Source organism: Chanodichthys erythropterus, chromosome 5, assembly GCF_024489055.1.
Source record: "Chanodichthys erythropterus isolate Z2021 chromosome 5, ASM2448905v1, whole genome shotgun sequence".
NCBI classification, from domain to species: domain Eukaryota; kingdom Metazoa; phylum Chordata; class Actinopteri; order Cypriniformes; family Xenocyprididae; genus Chanodichthys; species Chanodichthys erythropterus.
In genome coordinates, this window is record NC_090225.1 from 26,952,034 (window position 1) to 26,979,562 (window position 27,529).

The window sequence follows — 27,529 nt, forward strand, 5'->3', positions numbered from 1 at the left end:
GCTGAGCCATCGGATTTAATCAAAAAGTATCTTAATTTGTGTTCTGAAGATTAACAAAGGTCTTACAGGTGTGGAACGACATGATGGTGAGTAATAAATGACAGAATTTTTGGATGAACTAACCCTTTAACAGAAAAAAAGTTGTGTGAACTCAAAATTTGATTGTATTAAGCTGAACTTAATATGACTGAGTTGCAGCAGGTTTCTAATTCTCAGCATGCTTTGCATCAGACTATATAAATAAATGTTGAAATTAAGTGTTATTTTGTGTGTTTTTGCACAAGATTAACGTAGGGAGACATAATTTAGTGTTTAATGTTGTGATTTACAGGGGGTTCTGTTATGTTAGTTTTATAGGGTCACCATTGTGGTGAAGAGTAGAGCCTGTGGTTAGACTGAGGATGGGCTGCAAAATAGTGATGGGAAGTTCGGATCATTTTACTGACTCGGACTTTTGAGTCTCGTTCAACAAAATGAACGAATGTCTTCAGTTTATGACAAGCTGATTAAGCTCACCTCACCTCTTGTCTGTCTTCAGGTTTAAAGGTACAATATGTAAAATTTTTGCAGTAAAATATCCAAAAACCACTAGGCTAGTGTTATATATTTTGTCCAGCTGATTACAAACAGTATCTCTAATGTTTTCAACTACTTGTAAATCATGAGAAAATTCTCATTCTAAACAGTGACACGGGGCAGTGCAGTCACCTGTCAATGACGTCAGTTACCTTTGTTACCGCCTTTACTGACGTAGAAACCACATGACAACAGTGCCGTGGACAAATGCGGAAGTAGAGTCTAGCGTCCAGCAAACCACTAGCTTGCTTCAAGCAGTTCCTTATTTACTTCTTGCACGTTTTATGGTGGATTGTGTTACTTATTTATGGAACATAATTACTGTTTACCATCTGCCGCTGGTTCTGTCGACAAGGACAGCTCCCGTAAACTCATGACCGGAAAAGCGGAAGCGGCGCCGGTGACTGTGTCATAATAAAAGTCCCGCTGCTCGTGAGGCGTGTGTTGATCAATCGCTCCAGCTCCTCGTTCAACTTCCGCAACACTCGGTCCTGCTCTGCTTCATACTACAGTAACGTTAATAATCGCATCGAGTTCTTCCAGACTCTAATCCCTATTCTTTTGCACCGTCCGTTGAGATGGAGACCACATGTCCCAAGTTTCCGCTCTAAAACTTGGCGTCATCAAACTACGCCTTTGTTTTGAATAGGCTTCTAGCGACCTCTAGCGGAAAAAAATATCACAAATTGTACCTTTAAGTCATTCCTTAATGACGTGACAGGCAGTCCCATGCTAAACCAATGCATTCTCAGCCGGTAAGAGAATTGATTAGTTCATCTCATGAGTCTTTCGGGTTTTTGAGTCGTTCCTTAAACACGTGACAGACCCATACACTAAGCCAATGCATTCTGAGCCGGAAAGAGAATTGATTAGTTCTTTTTATGAGTCTTTGGGGTTTTGAGTCGTTCCTTAAACATCTTGAGGATCTGTGGTGTGTTATTATAAATAAATAAAGCCCTGTTATACATAAAGTATTGATTAATTTATCTTTTTGACTGTCTATCTGTAAATAAACATATATAATAATATAATAAACCAAGCCTACAATACAAAGTATTTATAGCCTGGTTTGTTCATTTTTACTCCAATTTTGAGTTTGCTGTTATAATAATTGCTTTTCCTAGTCAGACTTGACATATTAGTCTAATATAGCCTATGTATAAGAAGATTGCTCAAAAAGGACATAATGACATAAATTAAAAGCAAATAACATTTTGAATTTGAATTATTAATGTTAGTTTAAGACATCAAGGTTATGATAACTTCAGCTTTAACAGTTGTAACACAAACTCAAACAAAACTGGAGAGTTAACGTTATTTACTAATAAATATAATGTGCTTGGGTCACACAGCATAGCGTATGGGTCTGTCACGTGATTAAGGATGGACTCAAAAACCCGAAAGACTCATAAAAAGAACTAATCAATTCTCTTTCCGGCTCAGAATGCATTGGTAGCGTATGGGCCTGTCACGTGATTAAGGAACGACTCAAAACCCGAAAGACTCATGAAATGAACTAGTCAATTCAATCATCAGGTGAACTACTACTAGCAGTACAGAACCTGTAGAATATTGCACATGCGCGACTGAACGAATCACCCCCCGAGACGACTCGTTCTTCCCGAGTCACATTAAAGATTCGTTCAAAATGAACGAATCGTTCAAGAACGACACATCACTACTGCAAAACTTGTAAAACCACATATACTGTATATTGATTGGTTATATACATGCAAGTACTTAATGATAGGCTCTTTGATAGTTATAATAGCATGTGTTCAACTATTGTTGAATCAGGAAGATCTGAATGTGATGTTTATGTAAATGAACTGTATGTAATTAACATTATGATGAGTGGGGCGAGGCTGAGAACTCTGGGAGCGAAGGGATGCCGGTGAAGTGATTGTTAATGAGAGACACCTGTTCACCACACTGGCCCTAGTTCTACTAACTTAACAAAATGAGTTAATTTACTTAAGTATTTTGAGTATTATGAAGTTATTGAGTTTTACAGTGCTCCTGTTCTGTCATCATTTTGTGCCAATGTTAGGTTTTGCTCAGTCTTATGTAACTTTATTACATTGAGTTTGATGAACTTAAACCATTTACGGCAATTGATTTCCTCAAACCATTTAAGTAATGATATAATTGTTACCTGAATTCAAACTGAATAAGTGGAATAAACTTAAAATCAATCTAATAACTGATTAAACTAACAGTAAAATATAAGTGAATTTAACTCAATGTACTGTATATGGCTTTACAGTACTCATACTTATTGGTTTTAAAACTTTAATGGTTTATGGCAATCGTTTTCCTCAAATGGTTTGAGTTACCATAACTTATCAGGTTTTACAGTGTACCACCTGGTTAGAATGCATTATGAGTTTTACCACATCAAGACCTTTACATTTTATCATTAAGATCAAAATACTTTTTCAAAAAATAACTGTACTCTGAAATGTTGTTAATAAGGCCACATATCAGATCTACAGAGTACACCAACCCGGACAACACTAACATTTGGATAACAATGGACCCTTATCACAGACTGTTTTCTTTATTAAATCACAGTTATTAACATTGTAAATCTTGTTAATAACTTTCATTTTAATTTTTATACTTAGTGTTATATTGGGCATTACAATTTTGAAAACTGGTTAAAGCTGCTGCATGAGTGTTTCTGACGGAGTGACAGCAAATTTGAAATCTTTCTCTCTTCTGACCACCGTAATCAATCTCTTAGTATGTTTCCTTTTTTTTACACAGTCTGTTGCTTTTGGAGCTAATGGGAATGCTAAAAATATATATATTTGCTGTAGTTTCTATTCAACACAACAATGATGACTTCTGCTTCTGAGAAACCCGGAAATGTGAAAAGGGTCTATTGCATCACATCTTTCGATCTTGATTAAATAAGACAAACTAATGAGGAGCAAAATATGGAATTGTATAAAAACAATTGACTGTATAAAAACTTACCACATATGTTGGAGCAATGCATAAGCACAACTTGCAACTTGCATTCATATTTAAATATTTTCACTCTGAGCCTGATTAGACTATTAAGAATATTCTTTTTTATTTTAAAATAAAATTATAGCATATTTTACTAATGAATCACACACCAAACACAATGTTGAAAACACACACAACAGAAAAAGATCTAATAGAAGATATTTGCCACAGTGCGTCAGGCCTACACTGAATGAAGAAACAAAAGAACTGCTTTAGGCCTGTCTCCTGATATTTTCCAACTCAGCGAAATCCTATTGTGCGAGTGAAAAAAGTTAAGTTAAAAGCTTAGCGTGGTATGTGAAAGCAACTGTCCAACAGTTGGCTAATACCAGTGAATACTTTTCACTGTATCCTCCCTGAACCCACAACCAAAGACTCTACAAGTTCCACAGAGCTCAAGTCAATTCTAACTTTCACAGTTATTGATCTAAAGGAAATATTAGACAGTAATTAACTTACTTTGAGCAATCATTATTAACTTTTGTGTATACCATCCATTCTCTCCTTCACCTGCTATATATCAAACATTTCACAAATACATAAATAATTTTGTTTGAATTGATTTATATGATCCACAAAGTTGAAATTACAGCACAGTGTGAGTTGACAGAAGTTAAAAATGTGTTCAAGAGGTGTTCTGTAGATCTTTTTTAAAAGCATAAAGATAGAATGTTATGCTCTGAATAAATACCCATAAAATGCCATTCCTTAAATACAATATAGATGAAAACCAGTGATGACATCATAGTGCTATTCAGCTGACTGCTCGAATAAGTGAGCGCAAGTTCACCTTTCAATATATAGTTATGCTTGCAGATTTGAATTTACTTTTGAATTGTAAAAAAGAAAGTACTGCATATTTAATTCATATTAAGATGCTAAGTGAGTGTTCCTGTTCTCCATCTGCTCTATATAAGTCACATAATGAGCTTGGCTACAGCTTTGACATAAAATGTTCCACCAAACAGAAACTTCAACCAAACCATTTGCAAAAAGTGGTTTGATGTTTTTGTCAAAGAGCTCTTGCATCCCAAAAATACCCTGCCATCAAGATCGAGGCTGTAATTTGTCTTACCGGGTGTGTCTTTGTCTTACTTAGTGAGGTGAAAAGGGAAAACATTTTACATTTGTCACCTAAATCTGGCAAAATTAACAAAATGGCTCAAAGATAGTAGCAAAGAGTTCATTAACTCAGTAATACCTGACCAATTTTGTGATATTTCATACAGGATTTATTTGGAAAAATATTACGGTAATTTTTTTTTCATGGGCAACAGTCATAAAAACAATTCCTGTAATTCTGACAGCAAGTTTAAATACATTTACATCAGAAAAGTCACATCGACCCGAAGTGCCTTATTTACAATAGACAAATTTTCAAAATGAAAAAGATTTTAAATTACATCAAACTTCACACACACGAAAAAAGAAACCACAAACACATGGATCACAAATAACATTTAAATAAAAGAAATACAAGCTTTCAAAAGCCAAAACAGTAACAAACATATCTGATGGCAGTGTTTTTCCTCTGCTGATCTATGAAATGATCAGAGAACTTCCAGATACACACTGCAGTCAGTGCATATGCATACACAGTATTCGATTCAAATGTGTGTTAAATACATTAAAAATACAACCCATCATAGTGCAATGAGGTAAAACCGTCCCTACAGGAAGTGCAGCGAGTCCACTTGGCACGTTCCTGGGAAACAAACTTTGAGAGTCCGAGCCAGTATGGCCCAACGTCCTTTCCTGCAGTCACTGTGTTTACTTCAGTTGAGAACCAGCTCATTCTGAATATCACCTTCAACATAAGTTTCACAGCAGCAGTCACATGAAGGAAACCTTCCCTCTGGTTTGAGCAGCATTACTGGAGTAAAACCTCCTGTAGAACAAGACGAGCTACAGCTCCGTTGTGGCGTTACACCTGGAACAAGAAGAAATGGCATAAGATGAGCGTTCATATATCCAGATTTGCAGACTAACGTCTCATGAATGCAAACAAAAGAAAGGTTCTGGACTTACCTCGGTTGCAATAATACATTCATCCTTCTCTTCTGATAAAACAAAGACTGACTGGTACTTTGTGTCTTTGCACAACGATTCTGTCCGTTTCCTTTCTGAAGAATCACTGAAAACGAAAAGAATCAACTTTAGTACTGCATAACAACACCCTGTCTGTAGTAACCAAAATCCAAACGCAACAACATTTACCTTTTTAAATGATTTCTGTGTTTCTCCTCTGAGTCGGAATCGAAAGCCTCGCACTTTGACGCTTCGATCTTCTCAGAGTCCTCTTTCCCCAAGTCCTCCTGCTTTAGCTCATGAACAAGATTGTAATCCACTAGAGAATAACGAGATTTGAATCCGTTTTTTTCTCCGCCTGTGGCGTCGCTCTGAAAGTCCACTTTCTTGTTGATGTTCTTCACTTGCGTGGTTCCGATGACACTTACGGACAAGTCCTTGTCTCGGCTGCAGTTGTTGGTCAGGTTGTTCATGGTCTCGATTTCACTATGGCTATCGACTTGCTGGCTCCTCTGCTGCAGCTTAAGACGGATGTAGACGACCAAGACAGCGCCACCGATCAGGACTAAAAGCACTAAAATAATCCCAGCGCAAACCGCCGTCCAAGGAAAGGCACCATCGTCCTCGGCGTAAGAGTAAATTTTGTCGGCTTCCTCAACAACGGCTTGTCCCTGTGAGTTCTCTGGGAGCAAGAACTGACAGTTACGTCCTCCATAACCTGGGATGCAAGCGCACACATAGCGTCCGTCCCTCTCGTGACAAGTGGCACCGTTGTGGCAAGGGTTGTGGACGCACCTGTTGACCGCAGAGGTGCAGTTCTTGCCAGTGTATCCAGGTGGGCAGGTGCAGGTGTAGTCGTTGAGTCCGTCTTGGCATGTGCCGCCATTCTGACAGGGATAGGCGGCACACTCATCGATGTTGTCTTCACAGTGCGTTCCGGTGAAACCCTCAGGACACTGACAAAGATAGGAGTCCACAAGATCTAGACATTGGGCACCTGCAGAAGAAGTAAAATAGAAGACATGAGACAACTGTTTCAAACACCCCCTCATCTGCATTTCAGGGATTAGAATGGGAGCATTCAATGTACCATTCGAGCAAGGGTTGGAGCTGCAGTGATCAATCTTCTTTTCACAGTTGAAACCAGCGTAGCCCATCGGGCACTGACAGAAGTATCCTCCATCAGGGTTGTCAGCGCAGCGTCCACCGTTGAAGCAGGGTCCGTCGGCGCAAGTCATGGCGCTCAACTCGCAGTTTCTTCCATAGAAACCAGGAGGGCATGTGCAGCTGTAGGTGTTTTCAAGATCCTGTGAAATCCGAGGAATGATTGAGAAGATGTTAGGACACTGAACAGAACTCAAGTCCTACAACACATAAACAGAGAATGATTCATAAACTCACAGTGCAACTTCCTCCATTTCTGCATGGGCTGCCAGAGCATTCGTTGACCTCAATCTCACAGCTGTCTCCTGTGAAGCCAGGTCTGCATGAGCAGGTGTAGCTTCCCTGGCCAGTGTTGGTGCAAGTGGCCCCATTCTGGCACGGTTTGTGATGTGTGCAGTAATTAAGATCTGCGACACAAAATAAAACATGTAGGTTAGTCTCCTCTGCTGCATCCAAAGTCAATGGACAACTCTGAACCAACAACTTGATCAACTACTCAGTTTACGATGTCAAAAGGCTCACCTTGGTTACAGAAGAGGCCTCCCCAACCCTCTTGGCAGTTGCATTGCCATGGCTGTTGGCAGGTGCCATGCAAGCAGCCCGGATAGCGGATGCAGTCGTCACAGTACTTTCCACTAAATCCCACTCTGCATCTAAAAACACCACAGCGGACCAGTTAGTATGTTGTTAACTTCCACAGCAATGAAGGTCGAGTGTTAAAAATCTCCGTCGCACTTACTTGCATTCACCAGGTTTGTCGCAGTATCCATGGTCTTCATCGCATCCCGGAAGACAGATTGCTATAAAGAGAAATATTTATTTATTATTACCAGTTCCTTTCTGACAGACACCATTATTATTCTGGCACAGTTTTACCAAGCCACTCACCCGTACTTTGTGGGTAACAAAAAAAAATGTTCTCCTCACTACCATTGGAAGGACACTCTGGTTAACACAGTTGCACTCATACAAAAGCTTCCTAAACAAAAGCCCCTTTTTTCTCTAACTGTGGGTCAGAAGTCCCCTTTTTCACTCTGTTCATCCAACCCCCTCCCCATAATGTCCCAGAGTCGGCGCAGATAAGGGTGGACAGCTGGTGTACATGGTGCCAGTGCAGGACAGCTGCTCTATTGTCTACCTTCACTCTGCAGCTGCCCCCTTCCAACAATACCTCACTGCTCTGAGCCAATCAGCGCCGAGCGCTCTGCCAAGTAACCAATCAGGCGTTACATTTAATCTATGGCACGCGTGCCATTATTTGGCCAACGTCCCTCATTTGAATCACACAAACGCCTGTTGCAACCATAGCGACGGAGTTTGTTGTTGTTTTTCTCGCGAAATACCGAAACATGCGCACTAAACACTAAAGGCAGGTGATAAATATGGTTCATAGCTACTCACGTTCTGTGCAGTACTGTCCTTTCCATCCGGAGTTGCAGATTATTTCTCCGCGCTCTCCGCAGGTAAAGTGGCCGAAAGTGTCGTCGCGGGGGCGGCAGAAGACAGAGCAGCCCTCGCCGTAGTAATGCTCGTCACAAACGAATCTGTACGAGTACTTCAGCTCTGTCCTCCCACCAACCTGTAGATCTTTGGACCATTCCTCGCCCACGGTTAGATGCCTCTGGGTGGTCATACGACTGATGAGACGTTCTGGGTTTTCTGTGGACGTTCACATTTTAGCGTTACCTCATTGCCGCACAAGGACGTATCAAAGCGTAATTTCTATCAAATGCATTTCGCGTTACCTGTCGACAGATCATCACTGGAATCGGTGTGCAACGCTTCGATAATCAGCGAAAAGGTTCCCTGAAACAGAAAAGGACGTGTTAACATTGTCAGAATTAGACTAGAATCGCATTCCTCCACACTTCCCTGCTGATTTACATATAACGGAAGATGTGAATGGCTTGAGGTGTGATCGCACTGGGGATTCAAGCTTCATTTTTCCGATTTCACACTTACTTACTGCAGTAAATGAAAGGTTTCGGAATTTCACACTGAGCTGACAATTATATTTCAACCCAGGGGATGTGATTTTTCCCACCCCACCTACACCGCTAAAGCGTCTAAAAACCCACATCCTGAGTCATTGCGGTGGCTTTTTATATGTTATAAACCACTTCAAAACGGACAAATTTATGCACATGTAAAGTAGCCTAAAGGGCTAATGTAAAAAAACGCAAACCTACTCACCGGCCATGTGAATCCAAAGGAGAACTGAATGGGGTTGGTGAATGAGCTGTCAGGAAAGCTCTCGGGAACTTGGAAGGAGTTTGATCCCAGCACTGGGGTAACGGCGCCACCGTAGGTGCACGGAGGATCTGGAGATACATTGGCTTGGTAATGTTTCAGGCAAATCCTAAAAAAGGTTTTGCATTCGCACTGCTGAGCCTCTGGCGCGGATCCTTTGCAGCAGTTTGCGTTGCCTGTCAGCCCTTTCTTGTTAAGAAACTCCTGCAACTTTAACTCGAAAACCCCAGAACAAAACCCCTGAAAAGAAATGGAAATAGAATCAGTTGCCATCACAACGTGAGATCATATCTCACACACTACAGTGAATCAGACGTTGATTTTAATTACCTGGCTTATCACGACACACAGCAAAGCCGCTATCATAAGTCGTCCCATGGTGGAGATGATCTGAACTTTGTTGTTAAGCTTCCACGGGCCAGGCGATTGTATGAGACCGTGTCTCAATAAATCATTGAGACTCGAAGTTCTCCACTCAGTGGGAGGCAGCTCTGGTTGATGCTCTGTTGCGTTCACTTTATCTGCTCATGCAAGCCCATTAAAGTCCCCTTTGAAAAAAATCAAGCAATTAAATCCCAAATACGAATAAAAAGATGCGCAATAATGGGGACGAACAGGAAATTCCCTCAGAAGACGAATACTCCAAGTTGGCAAAAGTTTGCAGTCCACTTGCGGTTAGTTTAGGAAGAAAAATGCAGAAAACCCAAGAACAGGGTTATCTACGCGTGTTTGGCTTATTTTCCGTTCGTACAGTCGGCGTGGAAATGATCCAAACTACTGATCCAAACTTTCCTCCCGTACTCTTGTTTCCATGTGAGAGACTGACTGGATTGTGCGTGTATAATGTCGCAGTCCTCCTGCAGCCGGTTATATACAGGCAGCGACTGCTAGGGTAATGAGATGCAAATGAGCTACTCCCCAATCTGGCTCTGGTTGTCACAAAGGGACACTTTTCAATCCACACCATCCCCAACCCCCCAAGAAAAGAAAAAAATCGGCAAATGGTCACTGAGCTGTAAAATGTGCAACTCTTTGCCACTGGGAGAGAGAGAAAGAGAGAGAGAGAAAATCTCATTTACATACAGGAAAATAAGCAACCTTGAGAATCCTGTACATCCCACTCTGACCTAAAACCACAAATTACATCACACATTGCAGGAATGTCGCATTCCTGATAACGGGACAAAATACAGATGAGCTGTTCAATGCAATACTGAAAACTCTGGATGTTTTGCCTTTTATTGGTCAATAAAACGTATAGCTTATGGGTTTGGGGGTGCTAACTTTTTCTCTTTTTAGACGAATTTAATAAGTTAAAAACATATTTGAGCTAGTAAAAGGTTGTTATTGTAAAATGTTCTGAAATAACAAACAATCATTCTTTACGTTTACATATTTTACCACAGTTTTAACTATATTTTACCATATATTTGTTATCAGTTTCTGATTTTCTCCCTAAATTTAAGCAATTAAGGTTAGGTCTTCTTTCAGTCAACCAATTTTACCATAGCAATTTACTTCCGTTCAGAAAATTTCGAAGTAGGCGACTTAGCTTGTCTCATAATCAGGTAAAACATGTATGAACCTTCTTTACCTTTTGAAACAACACTTCATTTCAGTGGTTTGAGTTTTGGTGACTCTATAAGTTCAGAGTTTGGATTGTAAACGCCGAGCTGGTGTGTGTCGTTCGCGTGGCTGTCATTAAGGCACTTTGTTATTGTGTGAGGGGAGAATAAGTTTCTCTCTCTCTCTCTCTCTTTCTCTCTCTCTCTCTGTGCTCTCAGCTGTATGGTAATTCACACAGCACCTGCTCCCCTCACAATGTCGCGGGGAGAAAGAGCTCCCCTCTCTACACGTCATCCCTGACAAAAGTACCTAGCAGCTTCTGTTGTTTTGGCGTTTTATCAATTATTTTGCGTTTAATTTGACGAGGAAGTTTCCTCTTAATCGTTCGTGTTGTTAAACGAATCGCGCTCGCGCTCTTTTCGCTCTGTCTCGTGAGCGTTTGTTTGTGTGTGTGAGGGTGGTCTTCATTAGTGCGTTAATTAAAAGCGCTTTCCGAAGGAATGCAACAATATGCGCATCGGCGACGCTTTGTGGGGAACCGGATCACTTTTGCCATTTGATGCATGACGAAAAGAATGCGTTTTATCGAACGCGTTTGCGGGCGCGCTGGGATGCGTTATCGCGCGACAGGTGTCATAGCAACACACTTACACTTACGCTAGCCGTAAATAAGAGCGGAACCATGTCACGCAGCTATCATCGCACTATTCTTTGGCCTGACGTTGCACACATTTCCCGATTAGCCCAGCAAAGCGTCACTGAAAACCCTCAGATTTATGCCCACTTCGCTTATTCTTTTCAAGCATAATTTATGCCACGCGATTCTGTCCTGGTTAAATCAAGCAGAAAGCTCCTTTCTCGCATCCCTCCTCTTTTCTGAAGGTGGACTATGAGGAGACTGTTTAACTTAAGTGTTTCTATAGGGGGCTGTTGTACTTTAACTCCTGCCCACCAGTAGCTGCGACAAACAAAGCCGGGACTCGAGCTCTGACTCTTCATCTTTCTTTGCGCTTTAATTTTCATTGATTCTGAATACAAGGGGAGCCCTCGGGGACTCTCTCTGAAGACGCGGACAGCCCCCCAAGCCAACCATCTGCTCCTAACCAAATGGCGTTTTTTCACATCACAACTGCATGTCTCTACTGCCTCTCTGGACAGTGCGCGCACGCGGGCTTGCGCCAAATGAGACTGGAAGCATGCTGAAGAAGCAGCAGCACATGAATGCCGCTGCTGGGCCATATGGTTAGGGAAGTTGTAGTAAGTGGCCGTGGGAACACAGGCAGTAACGGCTTGTCTGCAGATCCGTCAAATTAAGTAGAGAGCACATGTTTCTCTTTTTCTGAATGAGACAGCGCATTGCTATATCCTCCGAGTGTTGTGGAATCACGCATGTGAATACGTTTTAACCTTATTTTGTGTTCAGGAAAAGGACAATACAATATAGCAATAGTAGATTCCCATATCGTGACGCAGCAAGGACTCGCACTGATTAAAATAACAAAGGATGTGTCGCGTGGCTCGGGTGGCGCACTCATTATGACCAAAAGCAACAACAAGCAAGAAGAAACAATAAAACGCACAGTGAATCAACTGCATCCGGTATAGGAAGTTACTTTTTTTTTCTTTTTTTTTTTTGGAAATTACTTTAATCAAGTTCTATTTTGAGTGAGAGAGAGAGAGAGAGAGAGAGAGGTGAATTCTTCAACAGGCTTGAGGACTGTCGCGTGCCGTCGTCCTATAGGGAACATCTGCCCCTTTCCCTGGGGTGGTTTTGTTTATGTGAGAAAATTTGGTTCAAAGAGGAAGAAAAATCAATAATTCACCCGAAACAGAAAAAGCTTGTCCTGCTCATGTAGGCTACATTGAATTCCTGCGTCTGCCAAATGTGACAACACATCTGTTATTCCTATTGTGCAGGTATAATAAATAGCTGAAGCTTGGAGAAGAAAAAAAAAAAAAAAAAAAAAATATATATATATATAATATATATATATATATATAATATTTACTTAATTCTAGTTACGTTTTTCTCTCTATCAGTTTGTGAAACTCCTAAAAATAGGGATTGACTTATATTATAATGCTAAATTTACACTGCAAAGGTGGCACAGAAGTGTTTCTGAAGTGGCATTTAGGTGTCTTTACACAGACTGTTTAATGCTGCTGAGAGGTGGCATTAATGCATTTACACAACAATTTTAACTGCATATTGTTATACTAGTGGCTGAGGTGGGTCAGAGCAGGTATAATATGGCTTTTATGCTGCATTGCATCTTTACACAGAATTGTGAGCAGGCACAGAGCAGCCTTAACTTGTCTGTGTAAAGATGCCTTTATTAGATATAGACCTTAGGGCTAAGTTTTTTTTTTTTTTCATCATTATTCTTAATTTTGAATAGTGTCTATTACATATGGGGAGAGATGCAGTACCATTTTCCATACAGTAATAAGCATTTAGGGTAACATATCCCCCTTAAGAACAGTGTGGATTTAAACTGTAACATATTTATATATAATTTTATGATGGGCTGGATGATGATGATCAGCCAATGTGTTATTATAGGAAATAAATAGAAACATTTTCTATATAGCACAACATGTATAATATTTAAAGAGGTCAGAAAATTATTCTACAACTTATGTACAGCATATGGATATTTACATATTTTGATTAAATATGTGTCATATGGAAACTCCATGAAATCAAATTGAATTATTTCACTCTATTAACCTAAAGGTTTTGATGAAAGTGAAGATGTATGAAATGTACATCTAATTCATGGAAATATTAAATAATAACCTCTTTTTTTTTTAACAAAAAGTATTAACTTTAAAAAACAATAACACAAGTAATGGGGTTCATCTTACCCCAAGGGTCTAATTTTATATTTTTACTTCACAAATCTAAAACTACATTTCACAAATGTTGATATTCAATTGGAATGACAAAATTAAAAATAGAGTAGCTTGTCCTCAAAAGTGCCTATATTAGATTTTGCCCCATCTATGATCAGGAGAAAAAAAATAACTCCATGTCACCCTACATATAAATAGAATATCTGTTTTTTAATAACAGATACAATTCTCATATTTAAACTATAAATAACTTACTTTTATCTAAAAGAAGTGGTATTTTGTCAAATTTGGTACTGACCAGAGTATTTAGTGAGGCATAAATCACTTCTAATCGATGTTTTAGCTGTGGTCTTTTTTTAAAAATTTAGAATCAAAGGAAAATGCTGATTGGCTGCTGAGATCGTGGCGGCGGAACAGGAAGTGAGCGCAACATTGTAAACACTCCAGCCGTTTCAGCTCATGTAGCAGCCGTTCGCAAGAGAGCGTTTGACGCGAATTAACTCTTCTAGTCACATTATGCGTCCTGCCCCAACGAATAGTGAGTCAGCTTTTGTTTCTTTAGCAGCATCGACTTACATATCTGTGACATGAAGTGATAAAATATACTAGTTTTTCATATCCTTACTGGCAACGACGCAGCATCAACGGTGAAGTTCCCAGCATTCACACACACAGGTGCTCACAGTAAAGGGTTTCTTGAAAAGGATCATTCAAATTACCTGATTGTTTCTCAGGAGTCAAAATGATTATAATGAGTGAGGGAAAAATAAGAATGCACATTGAAGATAATAAACTGGTGCGGACAGGAAACTGTTTACTGATTGCTGAGACATAACGGGGGCATATAATGTATTGTCAATATGTATTGGAAAATCTAGTATTCCCTTCAATGAATGAACGTTAATGTACTTAATCGTTTCTAGTCAGACAAAAAAAAAAATCTTGTGTTGGTAACATAAACATATCATACATGTATTAAATGCATTAGCTATTTTATATTTTGATATAGGTATTAATGGGACCTACTTAAAATGTGGGAAAATAGGATATTGGAATTTGGAAAGGACCTTCTTGATGAAGACAGACTTATGAATAATTTCATAAATATCTGACCATGTGTGAAGTACTAAATCTAGAAATGTTTCTTTAAAACTTCATATATACACTGCCATTCAAAAGTTTGGGGTCAGTAAGATTTTTTAATGTTTTAAAAGAAGTATCTTTGATTAAAAATACAAACAGAAATATTGTGAAATATTATTCCAATTTAAAACAGCTGTTTTCTATGTCAATATACAGTAAAGTGTAATTTATTCTTGTGATCAAAGCTGAATTTTCAGCATCATTACTCCAGTCTTCAGTGTCACATGATCCTTCAGAAATCATTCTAATATGATGATTTGATGCTCAAGAAACATTCATGATTATTATCAATGTTGAAAACAGTTATTTACATTTTTATTTTATGATGCTATGATGAATAGAAAGTTCAAAAGAACAGCATTTGTCTTAAATCTAAATCTTTTGTAACATTAAACACTACCGTTCAAAAGTATGGTGTCAGTAAGAATTTTAATTTTTATTTTTGGGGGATAGAAATAAAATTAATTAATACTTTTATTCAACAAGGATGAGTTAAACTGATCAAAAGTTACAGTAAAGGCAATTATAATGTTTGAAAATATTCTATTTTAAATAAATGCTGTTCTTTTGAACTTTCTATTCATCGAAGAATTTTGAAAAAAAATTGTACACAACTGTTTTCAACATTGATAATAATAATGAATGTTTCTTGAGTATCAAATCATCATATTAGAATGATTTCTGAAGGATCATGTGACACTGAAGACTGGAGTAATGATGCTGAAAATTCAGCTTTGATCACAGGAATAAATTAAATTTTAACATATATTAAAACTGAAAACAGTTCTTTTAAAATGTAATAATATTTCACAATATTACTGTTTTTGTTTGTATTTTTAATCAAATAAATGCATCCTTGGTGAGCAGATGAAACGTCTTTTAAAACATTAAAAATCTTACTGACCCCAAACTTTTAAACTGTAGTGTACACTGCCATGAAGTTGGAGTCAGCTGGAGTCAGCAATATTACTTCAGTCTTCAGTGTCACATGATCCTTCAGAAATCATTATAATATGCTGATTTGCTGCTCAAGAAACATTTATTATTATTATCAGTGCTGAAAATAGTTGTGCACTTTTTTTTCCAGGATTCTTTGATGGAATTTTTTTTTTTAAAGGAACAGCATTTATTTGAAATAGAATCTTTTGTAACATTATAAATGTCTTTACTGTCACTTTTGATCAATTTAATTTATCCTTGCTGAATAAATGTATTAATTTCTTCAATTTCTTAAAAAAAAATCTTTCCGATCCCAAACTTTTGGACGTCAGTGCTTATTTTATGTCTAAAGTTTGATGTATATTTTATTCAATATGGTATGCATTATCGACTTAACAGGTGCACTGAGATTTTACATGGTCATAGCTTTGATAAAAATAGAGAAAATCTAACGAAAGGGTGCATTAATGTTCGTGTGCACACTTTTATTTCATTTTAGGCGCATGAACTTGCAGATGACCTTTTTACTCAGCTGAACATGGGTGTCAGGGGATTACAGTACTTTATGGAGACATGTTGCCCAGACACTTGTGTGCCTGTGGACCTGAAACACATGGCACTGAATCATGTCAAAGCCCATCCGGACAGCGCTGCCACGATAGTAGTGGACGGAATGGCCTGTTTAAGGTACTGGTATCGCTGCCGAGCTTGGGTCCATGGTGGTCAGTGGCAAGAGTATATGCATATCCTTCAAGAATTTATCGATGCACACATGGCTGCAGGTATACGATTAGTCTTTTTCTTCGATGGAACTGTCGAGGAGCAAAAGCGGGCAGAATGGGTGAAGAGGCGTCTGAGAGTCAACCAAGACATAGCAAGAATATTTCAGCACATTAAGACTTACGGTCAGCAGCCAAACAGCAGAGACCTTTTCTGCCTTCCCTCTGGACTCGCAACCTTCTCCATGTTTGCCCTCAAAAGCCTCGGCCAAGAAACAAGATGCTCGGTCCGAGAAGGAGATTATGAGATTTCCGACTATGCTTTGTCTCACAACTGCATGGGCATCCTTGGTCAAGATACAGACTTTGTTATCTACAACACGGTCCCATACCTGTCCATCAGTAAACTCAATTTAAACAGAATGACAACAGTGCTGTTCTCCAGAGAGAGGTTATGCCAAGTTTTGAAGCTGCATATGACTGACCTTCCTCTCTTGTCCTGTCTGTTGGGTAATGACATCGTGCCAGAGCAGCAAATGCAGCATCTTCGCAACAGTGCCTTGGCGTCATATCGAAAGAGAAACAAGCAAGTTCAGGGAGACAAGGTCTACGCTGTTGCAGAGTTCATTACCGTTCATCATCCCAGAAGTGAGGAAACATTTGGTGTTTCCTCACTGTTGTTTGCTGAAGCAGAGGAAGAAGCTTTAGAAAAAGGAATACGCACATATTTACTTCCAGGGCAAACGTCCCCTTGGTTAAAGTGCAGCCGTCCCTTTCCTGAGTCTGTGCGTTCGATGGACAAGTATGTGCGTGGTGAAATATTACAGGTAAGAAGGAAAAATGCACAGTGGGGTCCTTATTGAAAATATGGGATTAAAAATCTAATTTAAACATACAAATAAACAGTTTTATCATTTCTTTTGTTAATATTTAGATTTTTTTTTACTCTGATAGTATTATTTGTATTCAAAATCATGGAAAATTACTTTTGGACCTCTTTGTATTTGTATTTCGGACCAGAAGTAACATGGTTTTGTGTTTCCATGTTGCAGGCAGCGATGGAGAAGCACACACGGGCAGAGTGTTTCCTGATCTATAATGTGTTATATGATGGAGTCGTGGAGTGCAGTAACTCATTGGAAGATGAGGATGAGATGGAGTTACCACCACAGGCCATCTTATATTTGCCTGTCCGAGAACGAATTTATGGCCTGTTACTGCCAGTGCTGCCAGGTGCGTTTCATCTCTGTATTTATTTAGAGTTTATGGAAAATGTAATGGTTTATGTTGCTTTTCTGTTTTGTTGAGGAGGAAGCCAACTAAATAAAGGAGAGCATGTTCAAAACTCCATCTCATGATCGGCACTAGGGATGTGCCTGAAGCTGAATACTATGTTCGAAAAGGAAGCGACAGATTCTGCAGAGCCTCTTAAGGGACATGGTAATGGGGAAAAATATGAGATGGGAGATATAATTATAATTTGTGGGCATCAGGGAGTCACTATCAATATGCAGGGTATTGAAATCACTTTTAAATGCTCAATTTTTACTTTTTACTTTTATGAATTTGTGATCACATGTACTCTGTGTATAGAAAGTGGCGATACTAATCGCACATTTTACAAGATACAAGATATTTGTCAGTAACGCTAAGGATCCGTTGCGCACCAAATCCTCCAACATCATCCTGTCAGTCATCTCTCTTTACTATCTTCACGTGGTAAGTGAAATCTGATGTCCTGTAATATAACTGACTACCACCGCAAGCCTAACCATGTTCTTTTAGGGGCTCTGTAGAATGCGTTATTTACTTTCCATGCCTTTCTGAATTCGGATTTAGGTTTCAGGCACATTCCTAATTGGTACCATCATGTAATGTCAATTTCTTCAGTATAAAAAATGTGTTCTGCAAAAAAGCATTACAAATGGTTCTCACCAGTGTTTGTTGTTGTAAAAATTTAATTGTTTTGTTAATTGAAATAAAGCTGAAATAAAATATAAATTTTAGATGGAAAAAACTTAGATGAGAATCTTTGTCCACTAACTGAAATAAAATAAGTTTGAGTTGAAGTACTAAAATTACTAAATCTAAAACTGAAATAAAAATATATTAAAGTTAAAGGGGACCTAATATACCTCAAAATACCATACCATCATTACAACATGTTTTGAACTAAAACGTGCCCTTTTTGTGTGTTTCTCTTTAAATGCAAATGAGCTGCTGCACCCGGCCCCCTTTTCAGAAGAGGGTGGAGCTTCAAGAGCTCATGCTCCGGCATACCGGCAACAACAAAACAGGACAATCTCACGCACTGAAAAAGTCAAAAACTGTCAGTAGCAGTGTTCAGTCTTAATTGTTTCAGAAACAACCTTTGTGAAAGCGTTGAAAAGACCCTCATTTGTGAAGCAGTCCAGCTCAAAATGGTTATGGGAATTGGTGCATCCCAAAATGCAACACTTTTAATGCCTCTTTGGCGCAGACTTTGTAAAACACCAGCTGCTACAGGGAGTAAACTGAAATGGCCGACTGTGTTTCTCACTCAGGGCTTTGTCTATGCTAATGGGGCAGATAGTCACCGGTTGTGGGCGGGGTTTCTCCATATGATGACGTCATCGTAGGGGGAAATCTGAATCAGCTCGTTTGAAGAGACTACTTTTGATTTATGGGAATTATGAAAATTATAGACTGGTTGTTCTCACACACTGCAGACGCGCACTTTATAAAAGTGAATTTTGCATAATAGGTCCCCTTTATGTAAAATTATTTTTAAAAAGCTAATAAAAATGACAATCACAAAACAAAATTACAAAAAAATGTAAGATATAAAAAGGAAAACTGAAAATATAAAAACAAAAGCTAATTCAAAATATAAATAAATATAATAAATACTATAATAGTATATAAATAATACTAAACAACTGGTTCTCATGGTCATGGAAAACTTGGAAATATAAGGGAATTATTTAAAATTTTGACTACTAAGCTTGAAAAATTTTAAATCTTTAGAAGTCATGGAAATGTAATTGAAAAATTTAAATGGCCAAAAAAATTTGTTCTGATTATGTTTGACTAGTAAATTATATATATATAATATATTAAATATAGCTAAAGCAAATTATTTTTGAAGAAATCTAGACTGTTGGACTGAAGTTTTTTTATGTAGTGATCCTGGGATAAAAATTATTATGATTTTATTTTAAATATTATCCATGTTTTTCCTTTCTTAACATCTAGGCGTTTTGTTGAGGTACAGAAATATAGGTTGTCTCTCTCTTACTCTGTTGTTTACAGAAAATAGATCTCCATTGCTCTATACGATTCTGGGAATGGTCTCATTTCTGTCCAATATTTGTGGTGTGGGCAAATATGTGGTGAATGTGCTGTTGAAAAGAAAGGCCAGACCAAAGGGGACAAAACATATCAGATTTCAAACTGTCAGGACTACACTGTAATTTTGGAAAGGCTCTGTCAGTCATATTATTTCATAACATACAAGCTGATTGCACAAATTCCCTTTATGTGCCACTTTTAAAGGACTTTAAGATGTTTTCAAGATGCTTTTTGCTCTCAATTTACTTTAACTTTTCTCCTTCTTTTATAGATTGTTCCGGTCACACTGTGTCAGTCAAGGAATGGTTTGTCTTCCCAGGAAATCCACTTAAGGAGCCTACCAGAGTTACTCCAAAACCCCTCAACTATACAAGTACATATTTCAGTAGTTATGTTTCACATATTTGCTCATCGTCATGAAGTACCTCACATAGAGTACAGCAAATGTGCATCACACACACTACCTCATCTGATGCTGCTAAGTAATCCTGTGATAATCTCAAGAGATATATGTTCTGTTGTTAGTGTACACAATTCTCTTTGTTTGCTCTTTTGTGTTTCCTCGTATCAGTGATTACATGACACAGATGCTTTGTGATAAAAAGAAAAAGGCCATCTGGTTTGATCAGTGCATTTCGCTGCACAAATTTCATCACAGCATTACAGGGATCCCAACCTGGGAATATTAGGGAATTTTGAAATTGATTTCTGAGCCTCCAAATGACAGATGCTGCATCCGAATATGCCTACTTCTATAAAAATTTATTTTTTCATTTGTTTCTTATGCTCTAAACAATATAATGACGTGAAAAAAATGCTAAATTCAAAAAAAAAAAAAATGTTGGGTCCCAGGAGGATATAGTACACGAAAACAAAATGTGAGCTGAGTAGAATGTCCGAATTCATAGTATTCATAAAACAGGAGAAAAGTACCTAAATTACCTACTGCTTCCCGTGAGCTTCTGAAGTGTGCATACGATGGACACTTTACTATCCCATGAGTCCACGGGAGAGGATTTGTGAATGGAAGTGAAGCGACGCAACTGATGCCGTAGGTCACATGACAATAGCCCCTTTCACACACAGTCTTTACTGCTAAAATGCCGGTAAGTGATCATGTGTGAACAGAACCTTTTCAAATAAAATGGTATGAGCAACTAAAGCTGTTAAAGCTCCACCCTCTTCTGGAAAGGGGGCCGAGAGCAGCAGCTCATTTGCATTTAAAGGGACAAAGATTGCGTGTTTTTGCTCACACCCAAATAGGGGCAAATTTGACAAAGTATAATAAATGATCTGCGGGGTATTTTGAGCTGAAACTTAAGACATATTCTGAGGACAACAGAAACTTTTACATCTTTTAAAAGGGCCATTATAGGTCCCCTTTAATAGTTTTTCTATGTAAATATGCGCTAGATGGACATCTTTGTCCGTTGTGCAGCTTTTTCAACATGTCATGCTCGAGACCCAGCCTTCTTTTCAATTCATCAGCACTGCGGCTTTGCAGTTTTAAGAGCAAAAACACATTCTGTTTGATCATCCTGTCACTCAGATGTCAAAAAATGTTGTTGAATTGAACAGATAGTAAAACTAAAGTGCTTTTCCTCATGTGGGCGAATGAAGACCACTGCGCAGCGTTTAAAAGTAATTTCCAATGACTGACATCACAGAATTTACCAGTATTTTGGTGCTGATGTGTGAATGGTATCCTATTGGTAAAAAAAGCCAGAATAATAAAGCATTCTGGTAATTTATTGTAATTTGCCAGGATTGCTGTGTGAAAAGGGCTAATGCGACATGGCAGATGTATTATATCACATTCATACTGTACAGAACATACTTTTTTAACGGCTGTAAAGTTTCAAATTAAGTGCAGTACCTACTATATAGTATGCCATTTCGGATGCAACAAGTGACATTTCTTGAAAATAAAGTTTTCTAGTTATGCTCAGCTAATGTCCATCAGCTATATTTGTGAGTAAACATCATAGCCAAAATATACGGGAACCCTTTTATTCTAATTGTTATTCAATCTTTAAATTTACTCTCATACACGCCAACCCCCACAAGTTAAATTTGTGGTCAATTTGTGATCAACAGAAGAGTCCCCTGATCTGATGGCTCTGTGGTTTAGGACAGACCCAGAGGTGAAAACAGTCCAGGCATCAACACTCCTGGATGTCTTTGACCTGTTTGAGTTTACTGAAGAGCTGAAGCAGTTTGACAGCCCTTTGATTGCTGTGATTTGTCTTGTAACCTACATTGCCATTCAGGTGTGTTTAACTTTTCATCGTTGATGCCATGGACCACTGAGGTTTTCGCTTGAATGTAAACAAAAGGCTTTGTTTGGGTCCATTGGCACCACGTATGCTCTGTTAGCCTTTATTTATTAATGATGTGGACTCATTGCATGTCAAAAGAGTTCACCAGTGTCTCTTCAACACTGTTTATTGTGTGTAGCCCTTATCAGACAACTCCGATACCCTTGCATTGTGTATAGATGTGTGTGTGGTGATGCTTGATGCTTGTTGTGTATACCTGAATAAAAACACTGTTTGCTCTTGGATCTAGGCGAGACAGCTTTCTCTGGAAGACATAGATGCATATCTAAGCCAAGCTGTTTGTGTCCGATTCAAATCCTTCACAGAAATGCAACAGCTCAGGGTGAGTCATTTGAGCCACCTCTGCCTTTCTGAAAACATTGTTTTTACGCTCACCCATTTTAACTGGGCTTGGTTTGGAGTCTTTTACAAAACTACTGTGGTCATTCTTATTTTGTAACACAGCTAAAAATGGACAATTTCACATTTGGTTCGATTACTAGGTCCAAACCTTTTCTGTGCCCCCATAAGAGAGGCAGTAAAGATGCAGTCACAGTTGTTCAGCATTTTTTTGTTTTGTTTTCCCATCGAAATCCTGTCATTTTAATAGAAATCTCAATGATCTGGACTTTTGTGTTATGGTGAAAGATTTCCTTAGATTTTGCAATGGGATTCGCCACGTTGACCAACAAAAAGCTGCCTGGTTTGGAAGTGATTTCTATGGCCCTGTTTACACCTGGTATTCAGATCCGTTTTAGTCGATTGGATCACAGGTGGATGAGGGAGACACATTCTCGTTTACACCTGCTTTTTTAATCTGTCTCTTTTTTTCCACTTTCAACCACTTCTGTCCTGATTTCTTCGTGGGGAGGGTCTATGGATAAACATATGTGTTTTTTTTTTTTTTAGATCTTTAGATCTACTGGACGAAATAAGCTTGTGCAATTTACATATGAACGGAGACTGCTTTCTGCTCTGACAGCAGTAAGACAATGGCAAACGCTGCGAGTGTGTGTTAGAAATTAGGAATGTTGAGAGAACATTGTGCTTGGTACATTTTTCATCTTCAAACCAAACTTGGGTCTTTAGCCGACAAAGTTTAAATCTGGTCTGGCTAGTGTGTTTATGTTTATGCATCAGTAGGCGGATAGTAGGCAGTCTTTAGTGGCTGTTTAAACGCGTTTGACCACATGAGCGTCTACGCTACGATAGCAATCCGGTCAAATGCGTTTTCCACTACCTCTGGAAGTGGTTAAAAAGTGTTCAAGCGCAAACTGTTTAGACCCTGTTTACACCTGTATTTAGCGTCGTCCACTTGTGATCAGATCGACGAAAATGCTTCTTAATACCAGGTGTAAACATGTAAACAGAAATTTTTGACCCGTGAAATTTCGCTAATGTTGACCTCACATTCACATCATGTGAAGTGCTAACAATAGACCTTAGTCAGGGTAACTGTGAAGGACAGAAGTATAGTGCGTTCAGTGGATTGTACTTTCAGTATGCAACAACTCTATAAAGCAGTTTTGAATGTTGATCTAGGTCCTTTCTACATTGCATGCTTTTGTAAAGAATGTAAGTTTATCCCTCACAACCTCCTTTTCATACGCGTTAAATTCAATATGGCATTTAAACTAACTAAGGTCTATACCAAGTTTCAAGCAATCTCCAAAATTTTGCAGGCTAAAACAGAAAGGGATTTATGAAAGAGTGAAAGTGTAGAAGAAAAATAGATTTGTTTTTAAATAAGAATCAGCATCAGCAGAATGCAGTTAAGTGCTTTTTGTTTCTTGAAAAAACTGCGAGAGATTCAGCTGTCCAGGTAGGATTGGAAAGATCATTCCACCAAATTATTTATTATTTATTTGTTTTGTATTAAATTAGCATTGGATGCCATTGAGTTTAATTGCATGGACAAAAAAAGCATTGAGACATTTTTCGAAGAAAGAAAGTCATACAGGTTCGACTTATGAAAATTGTGTCATTTACTCACCCTCATGTCGTTCCAAACCCGTAAGACTTTCGTTCATCTTCAGAACACAAATAAATATCTTTTTGATGAAATCTGAGTTTTCTGTCTTTCCATTGACAGCTGCGCAATTGAAACTTTGATGCTTCAAAAACTTCATAAAGTGATCGTAAATCTAATCCATATGAATTGAGTGGTTTAGTCCAAATTTTCTGAAGAAACAGATTTCATTTTAGGCTTTTATTTACAGATAAACACTGATCAGAACATAAACAGAAGCTCAACCGAACCTGAGCACTAGAACAAACCTCTTGCTGAAGCTCAAACTTGCTGCGTAACACGAGAATAAACCTCGTTGGTTCTTGCACATCAAGCAAACATGCTGGAGCTTCCATTTACCAACTGATTAATGTTAACATATGAATATAAGTCTAAATTAAATCTGTTCATCATATAAAGCAATCGAGTCTCTTAAAAAAAAAAAATTGGACTAAGCCGCTCAATTCATATCGATTAGTTTTACGACCTCTTTATAGACTTTTTGAAGCATCAAAGTGGTGGTTGCAAAGCTGTCAATGGAAAAATCCAATTTCATTAAAAAGATCTTCATTTGCGTTTCAAAGATGAACAAAAGACTCAACGGTTTATAATGACATGAGGGTGAGTAATTACTGACAGAATTTTCATTTCTGGTTGAACTAACCCTTTAAGCCATGGTTTTATGTGAACTTTCAAGTGTTGTTGACCACGTAGATCACATTAGTTATGACTTAAACTAGCTACAGTAGATGACAAACACTGTGCTTCCATGTCAAATCGGCACAGCAATGTGAAGTTGCAACAAGTCATGGCCTTTTTCTTGAGAGATGTATCAGATTCTTTTGCTATTTGGAAAAAAAAAGGGAGAAAGAGACTAGAGGGATAATTTCTGGTTGCTTTGTGACATTCCTCCCAAAAACTACTCTAATTGTGGTCTGAACCTGAGAGTGATGCTCTGGTGACGGGCTCCGCGTCGTCCCCGCCGGCGACCACAGGGCTATTTCAGCTCCCTCCCTAATTTAAGCCTCCTATGCGTGCTATTTCAGACACAGCCGCCAAGGGCGGCCTGTGGTTTTGCAGTGCTTGGATTGAGAGCCCTCCCCACAGCACAGATAATGGATGATAGAGGGACAAATTAGAGCCTCTTGGGAGATATCTATGAAGCCACCTCCTAATTTACGGATCCTCCTGTGTCTACGACTGTCCTCTTTACGTCTAGTGTGATTCCCCCAATCTGTTGTATTCAGATGCAGATGCATATCTCGCCCTTGACTCATGAAACGTCAAGCTGTTGACAATACAAATGAACTGTTAAGTTGTATTTATATTTTTACAGATTGTATGTTTATTTACTTTTGCTAATGTGGTTCCCAAGCAAAGAATTTCAATCACCCCTCTATAGACAAAGACAGACTCTGTACCTTTTATGGCTGTAATGGCTGTTTATTGTGAACTTGGCTGCAGTATTTATTTATATATGGTCCCACGTGTTTACGTTTTGGCTCAAGTGAAGTGATATGGCTCGGTTTATGTTGCCCACAATATGTTGGGCGATGAATGATAGCGTTGAGGGATTGTGTGTTTTGAGGGCGCGCACAGCAACAGGTGTCGGATTGCTGGCTGACCCAGAGACGCGTGTGTGCTCAAGGCGCGGTGGCGACAGCCTGCCGCTGGCCAGATGAAAGTGTGTAAAGCTCTCCTGCCTCCCATGTGCCATGGGGTGGTGGGAGCACCTGTTACACGCGCCATTGTTGTCTCCCATCGGGAGTTACACTGTCACATCTGCCTGAAATGTGAAAAGGGGTGGGGTGGTGGGGTAGGGTATTAGGAGGCAGAAGAGCCAGACAGATGGCAAGAGAGTCTCCAGGGGCTGCCTGATTACCCCCGTCTAATCAGTTTCCCCTTGTGTTGCTTTGTCGTAGTAAGGGAATGTAAATGCAAACTAAGGATGCCACTACACAGCATCTGTAAGGGATGAGAATCGTAAGGAATTTAACGATAATGATTCTGATTCCACTTAATGATTCAGGTTCAAACATTCGAACATGCTTGAAATAAATTAATACTTTTATTCAGCAGTGATGCATTAAATTGACTTTTGTTTCAAAAGGTTTCTAATTCAAATAAATGCTGTTTTTCTGTTCATCAAAGAATCCTAAAAAAGTATCACAGGTTCCACAACATATTAAGCAGCACAACTGTTTTCATGGTTTCATTGATGATATTAAGAAACGTTTCTTGAGCAGCAAATCAGCATATTACAATGATTTCTAAAGGATCATGTGACCCTGAAGACTGGAGTAATGATATTCAATTAGAAAACTGTTACTTTAAATTGTAATAATATGTCAAATCTTGGTGAGCATAGGAGACATTTTTTAAAAGCATTTAAAAAATGTTACCAACTTTTAAACAGTAGTGCTATATATATATTTTTATCATTTAATACAGAATTACTGAGTGAGTGAGTCATTAGACTGATTCAAACTGATTCATTCTGAAAATGTATGAATTAAAGACTGATTTGATAAGTCAAAATGGCTCAAGAAATATTTTTTTTTTTTGGCAGTCAGTTCCATTAACAGTTCTGCACAGCAAACACACAGTGCGACTCACACAGTAGTCCAACTTGTGAACTAATGACTCTTATGAGTCAGATCTTTTTAAAGAGTCAAAAAGATGCACAAATCAAAGATTTAGCAGTTCAAAATTATTAGGATAAAAAAAAAAAAAAAACTGAAACTAAAACAAATCTTTTGCATTGTGCAAAAGCAGATCGTAATCTGGTTCATTGGTGGGTGAATGCAGCCATTCAAGAACCAAATCATTCATGTTTTAAAGAACTGGTTCTTGACTCCCAACCCTTTACAAGCAAGCCTGGGTTCAGATACAGCCCACCATGTTTATTTAGTAAATCTAAAACTGAAAGTTCATTGAAATACCAACACAAGATTCAGACAAGCCTTGTCTTGTCATGCATTAATGTTTACAGTAGTAACACCGAGCAGATGTGCATTAAGGTATGGCACAGGTGCGGAGCCTGATCACAAGGCTGTAGTTTGCCATTAATGTTGAGCTGCGTGTCCTCAGGGGGTCCAGCGGTCCTTCAGGCATCTGGAGCAGCTCTCATTGTTCCCTGCTGAAATGCTTGCAGAGCAGCTGCTGTTCTGGTTTGTTGTCCCACTCTATACCTTTACAGCAGCAGGGTGGCATCAGCTTTGTCTCGAGGCCTATTGACTTCCACGCTGAGCAATTAGTGGCTTTAAAGGTGCTAAGACTTTTACGTGTCTTTTTAAGCGGTTTAATCAAAGCCGGTCTACTTCATCCCACTCTCTGAACCTTATGCATAACAGTGAATGTGATTAAATGCTCTCATTTCACTGAAGAGGCATGGTTTCAAAGAGGAAGTCAGGCCAGAGTAAACAGCGTAATATTTCAAACGATGGCCTGGCTCTCAATCTGTGCGCCTGGAAGGCGCGGGCAGTGGGTTGCTGCTGTCACTTCGGCTTTATCTCCAGCCTCCCTTTTGTTTGCTTTGGTCTAAGCTGTGTTTGAGAGCAGAGCAGGTGGCAAGCCAATTTTACATTTTCGTGTCACGGAAGCTAATCAGCCCC

At 38.8% G+C, this 27,529-nt stretch overlaps 2 protein-coding genes across 4 annotated transcripts in view; one reads left to right on the forward strand and one right to left on the reverse strand.

The window, feature by feature from the left end:
* Positions 1-4,818: 4,818 nt before the first annotated feature.
* On the reverse strand, positions 4,819-10,003 carry dld (deltaD). The gene is made up of 11 exons (XM_067386755.1): positions 9,367-10,003; positions 8,980-9,276; positions 8,532-8,592; positions 8,188-8,445; positions 7,526-7,586; positions 7,309-7,439; positions 7,024-7,193; positions 6,713-6,929; positions 5,812-6,619; positions 5,623-5,728; positions 4,819-5,524 (listed from the first exon to the last, which is right to left on the reverse strand). Exons 1-11 carry the CDS (start codon positions 9,412-9,414, stop codon positions 5,519-5,521), a joined length of 2,163 nt encoding a protein of 720 aa, XP_067242856.1. The 5' UTR covers positions 9,415-10,003; the 3' UTR covers positions 4,819-5,518.
* Positions 10,004-13,891: 3,888 nt separating this feature from the next.
* The window catches only part of fam120b (family with sequence similarity 120 member B), a 28,044-nt gene continuing 14,406 nt past the window's right edge, over positions 13,892-27,529 (forward strand). Inside the window, exons 1-6 of one of the 3 annotated variants that reach the window (XM_067386758.1) lie at positions 13,892-13,996; positions 16,040-17,086; positions 17,312-17,492; positions 19,861-19,962; positions 21,687-21,859; positions 22,158-22,250. In XM_067386758.1, the coding sequence (XP_067242859.1) occupies positions 16,079-17,086; positions 17,312-17,492; positions 19,861-19,962; positions 21,687-21,859; positions 22,158-22,250 (1,557 nt within the window). In that variant the 5' untranslated portion in view covers positions 13,892-13,996; positions 16,040-16,078. Of the gene's footprint in view, positions 14,134-16,039; positions 17,087-17,311; positions 17,493-19,860; positions 19,963-21,686; positions 21,860-22,157; positions 22,251-27,529 lie in introns of all 3 variants that reach the window. The other 2 variants (XM_067386757.1, XM_067386756.1) reach the window with 2 other exon arrangements.